General features: G+C 49.2%; 1 protein-coding gene across 3 annotated transcripts in view; it reads left to right on the top strand.

Moving 5' to 3' along the window:
• Window positions 1-4523: 4523 nt before the first annotated feature.
• Window positions 4524-9420, top strand: part of KALRN (kalirin RhoGEF kinase) — a 593373-nt gene continuing 588476 nt past the window's right edge. Inside the window, exon 1 of one of the 3 annotated variants that reach the window (XM_036242843.1) lies at window positions 4524-4746. In XM_036242843.1, the coding sequence (XP_036098736.1) occupies window positions 4680-4746 (67 nt within the window). In that variant the 5' untranslated portion in view covers window positions 4524-4679. The remainder of the gene's footprint in view (window positions 4747-9420) is intronic. The other 2 variants (XM_036242841.1, XM_036242842.1) reach the window with 2 other exon arrangements.

The raw sequence follows: 9420 nt of genomic DNA, 5'->3' as shown, positions 1-9420 counted from the left end.
TATACTTTTCATGGGCCAAGGATGAGTGAACTTTGAAAAGGCAAAGAGGGGAAGAATCTGACTTTTGGGACGTGATGGGTATTGGGGTGATGTGCTGTGGCTGGGGCGGGGGGGGGTTACCAACTGGTGGGGGAACCATAAGTGCTCAGGGGAGGGTCCCAGGAGGGACTGTGTCTCTCCATTTAGCAGTTTGGTTTAGAACCCAGTGCAGGGTGTGGTTGTGTGACGTCTTCGTGGGCTGGGACTCCCTTGACCAATGAAGAGTTGAAGATCTCAGCAGAGGTCAGAGGTGAGCAAGGATGAAAGTGACACCATAGTCAGGCCAAGGCAAGCTAATTAGCTTCCTCCTTTCCCTCTTGCTGCCTGACCTGATATTTGAGGTGACATTTAAAGCCATTGTACAGATGTGTGGTGAGGCCATGGTGGAATGAACACTCTCTGGAGCCTGTGGAGAGAGGAGGCTGACTTCCCAGCCTCTCCATATGGGGCCCTTCCCTAGGCCTGGCGGGGAGGCAGGACCTCCCTTTTCTATCTAGGAGACTCTAGTCTGATTTAGGACTCAGAATCTCTCTCCCTCCTGGACCCTTAGGGTAGGTGGATAAAATGGGGTACACTCTAAAATTCAACCAAAATAGTTAAATGATTTAACTCAGTGCTGTGTTTAACAAAAGAGAGCCAGGACAGAAGTAAGTAGAGATCACCGTTTCAGAATCATCTGGGGGGTTTGTTAAAAATGCAGGCTTCTGGAAGTGAGGCCTAGTTATCTGCATGGATAACCAACCCTCTAATGTGATTCCTTTGCCCATTAAACTTTGAGAACCTCTGAGCTAGAGAATGAATGAGGTTAGCTTGGAAAAGGCCCCTTGGGAGAAGTGGACTTGAATTTCAGTGTGGTAGGTGATACTTAGGTGCTGTCCTCAGGTGTGGACCTAAGGAGCCTGTTTACCTGGGGACACCAGGCTCTCATAGGAGAGACTGGCAGGTGCCCATCCCATCCCATGGATGGTGTGGCTGTGAATGTGTTGCCACAGGCGTCACTCCACCACTTGGGCGCTAATCGCTGAGGGGACAGAAGTGGTGTGGGAGGTGGCTGAGGATGGTGTCTGCTGGAGTGTTTGTTTCATCTTGCAACCAGAGCACAGCTTGCAGGGCAAAGTGGTGGAGCCCACTTCCTAGGGTGGGGCGGGCGGAAACATCATGTCGGCAGGCAGTCTTCAGCTGGCACGCAGACACTAGCACCTGTGCCTCCTTCTGTGTGGCCTTTACTCACTAGATAGCCCCGTGTGTCTGAGGAGCCAGCCAGTGCTGCTGCAGGAACAGCGGTGGTCACTGTTTGGGGAGATGAGTGGGAAAGAACTGGGATGTGATTGGTTCTCTCCTCCCTCCATGCTGCTTGCCTTCTGCTCCATACACTAGTGCTGGTCTTATCTCCTCAGGAACACAGTGTTTTCATGTTGGGGTGGGTAGGGAGAGGGAGAAAGAACAGTGCCAAATTAAGAAGAAGGAAGAGCGAAGGGAAGGGAACACATCTATGTAGTGACACTGAGTAACCGGTGATCATTCAGATGGGCATGATGCACGGAATGGACGGGCTGCAACTGGCCTGGAGAAGCTGCTTGTCCCTGGAGACCCTGTCCTCGTAGCCAGCTGGGTGGGCTGGAGGAACCATGCCAGTGGCCTGCTTGCTTTGACCACGATGAAGGAAGGAGCCACTGCAGAAGCATTAAGACAAACAGCAACAACCCGATAGAGCTCTTTCCTGGCCAATGTCCCATCCTTTCTAATTGCACTGCAGCTGAATTGCAACTCTGACAGTCTCTTGGAACATTTTATTCAACTTCTGGCGGGGCTGTGTTTAAAGTAAGGCTTATGAGGCTCTGTGGGAAACGGGGAAAGAGCAGTGGTGAGCTGGAGAGCTCCAAGGAGCCCAGCTTGATGGGTTGGTGCCAATCTTTAGTCAAACTCCTGGCTGAATGGGTTCATCCTGGGCTGGACCCAACAGGTATGCTTAGGTTCGTAGGTTCACAGTTTGTGAGGGAAGGGCTTGCACCAACGCTGTTCTTTATCTTTGTTCTCTTTCGGTCTCTGAAAATGAGGCCGTATGGAATATTTTGCCCTTGATTACCAGAAGGAAGGGAACAGGCCCAAGAAAGGATGTGGGTCAGTAGTATGAGCACTGTCAGAGTACTCTAGTTACACAGTGTCCACAGCCACGGTCAGTCTTCCCACAGGCCATCCTGTCTGTGTCTCCTGCATGCTGGGATCCATGGGTATGCCCCTCTCCCATCACATGCCTCCCGAGTGGTGTTAGAGAAAGCCACTTTGGGCATTCTTATTTGGAGATGCTCTCCCTTGGGTTAGCCACAAGCCAGGAGCCAAGAAAAACATGAAAGGCTGCTAGTACGTGGACACATGCAGGCTCTGTACTCAGCCTGTGCCCGTGACATGTCAGCACTGCCCTGGCAATCCTGCCCTATGGTGGGGGCTTCCGTCACTCTGAAAGATGTCACAGTTCCTCAGAATAATTCAGAGCCCCGGAAACTCTCTTTGGGAGGAGACAGATGGCCCAGCTGCCTACTAGGCATTTGACCATAAGCAAGTTATTTAACCTCTGGCAACAGGGGTTTTCTCGTCTGTAGCCTGAGGAAAGTGAGTGCCATCCTTATAGACCTTGCAGGGCTGTTCAGAGGGCTGCATTCAGGCTGCACCTGAATGATGGGTTTTGTTATTCATAAAGGAAGGGGGAGGCTATGGGTCCTGCACTTCTGTCTGGAAAGAGAGAGGAGGGGTTTGCATTGGTGCTAACTAAACTCTGGAGTCTTGTCCATTTAAGGTTATAACAAAATAATACTCACAAAGCCTGAGAGGTAGCTTTTGGGCAGTGGTGTCTGCTCAGTCCCCAGACTCCTTAAGAAGGAGCCACGATACAGTCAATGGTGGTGCTGGGCAGGGCAGGCCAGTGGAGACTGGGGCTCTGCTCACTTTCTCCCTCCTGCCTGTTGCCCCTGACATGCCTCCTCCCCAGTCGGCGTTCTCTCAGAATCTGCAGCCTGTCTCATGTTGGAGGCCTGGGCCCAGGAAGAGCTGGCTGAGAGGGCTCTGCTTCCGTCAGCTGCCCGGAGGAGACCTGCGAAGCCAACGTTTCTGTTAGGACAGGGAGAAGATACTGCTGGCCCGTCTAGGCTGAAACAAAAGCTGTGATGACTGTGTCTATGGCTGCTGGGGAGTTGTTAGGCTTGGGGTACAAGGTTGGGGTCCCCTTGGGTTTCACTTCTGTGAGCAGCTGTCCCAGCCACCAGGGCACAGCCTCACCATGTAGGTGGGCAGTCTACTGTGAAATACCACCCCTCCCCCCGAGCCAGCCAAGGACATGGTGCCCTGTCACCCTTCTCTAAGCCTTAGGCAGTGCCCAGGGACTGAGCCCCGCACAGTCCACTCCTTTCCCTGACATAGAAACAGTGTTTCTATAGGTACTGAGACTCAGTTATCCATTGTTTATTCGTGCTGTTAGTCAATACTTGGGCACTTGCAAAGTCCCAGGCACTATATGAGGCTCTTCGGGGGACGTAGTGATGATGACGTGTAGACCTGTCTTCGTGGGGTTGATGGCTAAGTAAGGGAGCAGAGTCCTATATAAAGGCTGCCTGCGTTCTGTGGCATTTGAGTCAGACATTAGAAAATTCAGGAGGATCTGACCATGCTGAAGTGGGGGGAGGGGGGAGGATGTGCTCTTGGGAAGAGCAGGAGCAGAGGCATGGAGGTGAGAAACCATGGGATGCATGGATGTGTGGGAACCAGAATCTGGCAGGAGGGGAGAGGGGTTGGCGGGGAGTGGGGAACAAGCACGTGAGCTCGCCTGTCTTCCGAGAGCTATTCCAGGAAGGCTCAATTCTTCCTTTCCTTGGAGCCTCCCAAGAGCCCTGAGGCAAGTCTCTTCTCTCCAGTTCATAGTGGAGGAAGCTGGGGCTTAGGGGTTGAAGTGACTTGATTGAAGCCCGGCGACTATTAAGTGGTAGCAGGATGTGAACCATGGCTGTGTGACTGCAGGGCCTGTGCTGTCTCCCCTGTGACAGCAGACCCATCCGTGAAGGGACATCGGGAGAAGGGGTCTGTGGTCTTTTTCTGGTCACACGGGTCTAGCAATCTTCGGCAGGGTGTGCCTATGGTCTCTGCAGAGCAAAGCAGCGAGGCTCTGGGTCTTCTGGGCTGGCTGTGGAGCCCAGGACGGCTGAGCTCCTGGCTTCCACCCCTGTCCTATTAGGGGCGCCACTGGCCTCTGGCATGGGAGGCAGGGGAAGGCAGGACAATAGGAGATCCTGGAGTGAAATTCAAGACTTGACCTTGACTGTGGACTCATTCCTAAGCCCACCTCTAACCTAACCTCTTTGTGAAAGCCCTCCCTGCCTCCCCTCCCCATCTCTGACCTCCCCGTGGGCCTATGCAGGCTCGGTCTGCACAGGTGGCGGTATTCTGCTCTTGTTCCTTTGTTGCTGTGAAACGGGCTCCCGGCACAGTCAGCCTCTGTGTGGGAGGACTGGTGGTTGTCTTTACAGGCAGGCATTTGCTTAGAGCAGGCTGCGTGTGAGCCCTGCGTCAAGAAATTCCGGCCTCCTCAATCAGCGTTGGTGGAACTAGGCTCTGCTGAGGGGACTGGCTGTGAAGGATGAGTTCAGGGTGGGATGACGGACCGCTTCTGGGACCAGTGGTATCTCTGGTATCTCCGCTTGCTCCGGCTGCTGGACCGAGGTATTCCTGAGTGTGTGTGTGTGTGTGTGTGTGTGTGTGTGTGTGTGTGAGAGAGAGAGAGAGAGAGAGAGAGAGAGAGAGGGAGGAAGATATGTTCACATGGACATACACAGAGATAGAAACAGAGAAAGACACAGCAGAGAGAATAAGAAAGGAGAGAAGAGGGAATGACACAGAGGTCAGTAGCCACCCATGAAAGTGAAGAAAGGCTGTTTTCCTGGGGACATTTGTGACCCAGCTAGGAATCAGGAGCATGGGGCCAATTGGGGAACATCTGTATATCAGGATCTCATTTCTTGCTCAGTGCTATAGTCAAAGACAAGTTAAGCCCTGTCTTGCAGGGCTCTTGATAGAACACCGAGGAGCAGTGCAGCAAGAAGAATGGTCCCTGCAGCAGGAAGCTGGGGGCAGGCAGACAGAGGCTCACATCTCAGCTCTGCTGCACACCGGCTCTGGGCCCCCCAGCTAACTGATGTGAGCTTTCTGAGCTTATTTCCCCATCTGTGAATAGGCATGGTAAGACCTAGCTGCTGGGGTTGTGAAGGACTTATTTAATTCATACCTGTAAAACACACAGAATAATGTCTGGTGCACAGTAGGTGCTTTGAAAGTGTTCTTTCCTCCTTCCATGTCTCTCAGCATCGTGGAGCTACCGAACATGTCCCAGGGACAGCTCCCTTTGTGGCTTATCTGTAGGTAGAGCCGGCACAGAATTTGCAGTTAGTGGAAAAAGGAAGGGAAAGTTCATTTTATTCCTCAGATTCACCTGACCTTAATACATTCCACCATCCAATATTGATGCACTTTAAATCTCCTGGTCATGTGACACAAATCCAGACATTGCATTGTAAGGAAAAGCCGTTGTTAACTGGGTTGAGTAATCGGTATGTATAAAATGTTTAGTGTTATTTTTAAAAGCTTTGGCTCCTTTAAAAGGTTTTGATGAGAATGATATCAAACCCCTGACGGAAAAGATGGTGCTGGGGAAGCCCTGCTACATAGCCCAGTGTGTATTTATCTCCGCCGGGAACAGTCTTAGGTGTGCAGGAGGTCGATGCCAGGTGGACAGAGAGCCGCACAGAGCAGGGCTCTTATCAGGGAGAAATCCAAGATGGAGGGAACCAAGCCAGCACATGCGAAAAGCAGTCTCTCACCAGCATTGAGAAACACGCCAGTGGGAGCCGGACTTGAGATGAGATAAGAATGTTAGGAAGAGAGCCAGAACTTCTAACTCACGGAAATGTAGCCTGGGGGAAGGGGAAGGAGACCACAGGTGTGAACCCCCCTTGGGATCTGTGTGACCTCAGGCAAGTTACTTAGCCACTCTGTGCCTCCTTTCTTTCATTATAAGAGGGGATGATGATGATGATAATAGTAGCACCAACTTGGAGGATTGCTATAGAGGTTCAGTGAAGTACTTATCCTAGTGCTTGTCATGAAGACAGTGCCCCTTAAATGTTAGTTTTCATTACCAAGACAGTTCATTTTTACTCTCCCACAGACATCTCAGGAAAGACAGAACAGGTGGTATATAATCACCAGGAGCTGAGAAAAGTCCAGCTAAGAATTGTTAGAGGCTTAGAGACAATTTATACTTACACGAATTAAAACACGATCCCAACTAACATATGATGCTAATTATAAGAAGAAACTAGATGTTAATGTATAAGCTATAAACCAATAATTAAGTTTTATTTTTTAGAAAGTGCTTGAATCCATGAACTGTAAACCAAGGTTTAAGTGTTGGCTCCATTACTTTCTAAGTACCCTTGAATAAATGATTTACTCTCAGTTTGTTAACCTGAAAAATGGGAATGTTAATAAGAAAACCTATCTTATAGAATTTTGGGGAAATTGTGTTAGTGCTTGTAAAAGTGTCGGGCATTTTTAGAAGTGTTAAGTTAATGGATTTATGGATTGAAGGATTAAGCTGTCCCCTTGATAGCAAAAGTTGGTTGCCAGAATTGTGTGTTCTTCTGTGCATGTTTTGTCACCTGTATGGCTGTTAACTGGAAAGCTCATGGTCTTTCGTAAACAATGTCTCTATGGTTTTCTTTAATGTGAGGTTTTAGACTAGCAGCTTCTGACCGTGTGGGGCAACTTACTTCCAGGGTTTTGGGGAGCTAAGTGTTGATTATATTACCCAGTTCTGGTTAATGGGTATCACAGTATTACACATGTACATGTATGCACATTAACATCCATGTTCAAGCAGACTTTTTGGATATAGCAACTTCCCTCTAGTAACTAATGTTAGCTAACATTCTCTAGACAATGGCGTGCTTTAACATGGCCATGCTCGAGTGAGCTAGTTCATGGGAGAGGTTCAATACATATTTGTTTAATGAACGGCTGAGTGATGAACCCGTCCTTTTGGGCAGTGAACAAAATTCTCCTAGATCTCTCTTTAGTGTAACAGAATTTAGTTCTCTTCTTCTGTTATAGGATTTTATGCTATTTCACCCTGACATTGTTGTGCCTCATGTCATCTCAAAAGTAACAGGCCCCAGGAAAGTGAGGAGGGAATAAGAAATAAGAAGAAGTGGGAAATGATGAGTGTAGCCCAAGAAACTGAAATATCGACAAGCCGTGTGCCAGCCTGAGTCATTCTCTTGGCCGTGACTGGGGATAAATGAAGCTGTGATTTGACACACCTAGGAAGAGGGAGGAAGCACTGGAACACGTCACAGAGCGGAAATAAACTTTACGTAGAGATGACAGTGCGTGCTCGGTGGTTGCAGACCAATCTTTTGTCTCCCCCATCATTGCTCATTACCGGTAAGGATTTAAAAACATCAAAGGGATTGTTTGCTAGGCCTGTACTTAGCTATATGTAAGGATTCATATGATAATGAACTGCCAGCTTGCTCAGGAACGTGATTATTTTGATGATTTATTTCATTAATAGCAGATGCTGTTGTTACGGTGTTTGTCGTTGGGTTTTGTCACTCTGCTGATTGTGTTCTGTGCTTACAGACGGTGACTAGGGAGACGGTTCCTGTGGTGGGGTTGTCCATCAAAAGAAAGGAGCTCTTACAGATATGAAACATGAGTGGTATATGAGAGAAGAGAAGTAACACTGCTGTTTGTTGTTGAGTTTTGGTGTATCCATGGGAACCTGACAAGTGAGGTAGAGGTTTATATTCCTTTGTTTATATGTATTTTTTTTTTTGGTAATGCAACAGGGAAAGCAAAAAGTACTGATGCTCTTTATTTATAAAGCATCAGGCAGTGTTTCCCAGTGTGTGGGAATGTCAGCCACTAGGAGTACGTGCAATGATGTTTAGGTGTTGCTGGAGGTGCTCTTGCTGATCACTGCCTGGCACTGCCCAGAGGACAATCTGATATGCCTTGTGTCTGCTTCTGCTGAGCTGTATCCCCCCGCCCCCATCCCATCCAGTGCAGACCCTCCTTAGCCCCATTCATCCCTCAGATCTTCCCTCATTCCCACCTCTTCACCTCTCTCTTTTTTTTTTATCCTCACCCGAGGACATTTTTCCATTTTTTGTTCAGATAGAGTGGGAGGGAGGGAGAGGAAGAGAGAGAGAGAGAGAGAGAGAGAAACATCGACGTGAAAGGGACACATCGAGTGGCTGCCACCGCCCCGACCAACCAGGGCCGGGGACAAACTGCAACCGAGGTACATGCTTTTAGCGGGAACCGAACCCGGGTCTCTCCAGACCGCAGGCCGACGCTCTAACTGCTGAGCCAAGCCGGCCAGAGCTTCACCTCTCTTTTACCTTTCCACCAGCCCTGCCTGGGCCTTCCTCTGCCCTGCCTTCCTCTCTGGTCCCAGATAGCTGCCCCCTCCAGCCCCACTGCTCCTGCAGCCAGCTCTCTCCTTCTCTCCTAGCTCCTGTAAAGGCACAGCCCCATGCCACCTGTAACCCCATTCCCTGGCATTCCTCTGTTATTCTCTCACGCGCTGCCAGCCTCCATCCCTTCTCATCCCTCTGCCGGGTCAGCCTTGCCATGTGGAGCCTGGGTTTCCTGCCCTGGGCCTGTTCCTTCCTGCCTTCCTGGCTTCTGACTCCGCGCTCTTTCCCCCCAGGAGCCTCTCCTTCTCTTCTTTTGCTCCTGCCTCATGTGACCTTGCCATTGTCCCTAGCTCACTGGTTTATGTTACAAATAAATTTAAGTAAAAAATGGAGATGATTTAAAACATTATCAAGGAAGCAGCTGCAGGAGGTATGTGGATATGGTGAAATGGGAACAGAAGTATAAAAATGACTGTGGAAAACTTAAGTGATATATTGAATTTACAACATAGGCTTTAGGCTGCTAATTTCTTCTTGGTCCTTTGTCTGCATTCCTATAGCTACCACAAAATGCTCTGGCTTCTGGATCAGAGACTAACTGGTTCTCATCACTGGATGTAAGAATCAACCAGGATCTCTTATACAATGTCCAGTTCCTCCCTCCCCCGACCCCCTCGCAATTAAATTGGAATTGCTGAGAAGGAGGCTGGACACTGGCATGTTTAAAGCGCTCTGGGGGTGATTCTGACGGCAGCCGGGTTGAGAAGTGCTCACTGTCATCCTTTAATATGGATGCCAGAGAGTAGAGGCAAAAATTACTGTAGCAAAGTAACAAACTAAATGAGAAAATCAGTCTCTGTACGAGAATAGTAAACACAGGAATAAACATAGGCATGTACTAAGAAGCAAAATTTAA

This window comes from Molossus molossus, unplaced genomic scaffold, assembly GCF_014108415.1.
Source record: "Molossus molossus isolate mMolMol1 unplaced genomic scaffold, mMolMol1.p scaffold_m16_p_5, whole genome shotgun sequence".
Classification (NCBI taxonomy): domain Eukaryota; kingdom Metazoa; phylum Chordata; class Mammalia; order Chiroptera; family Molossidae; genus Molossus; species Molossus molossus.
This window is presented reverse-complemented; position numbering and strand designations above follow the sequence as displayed.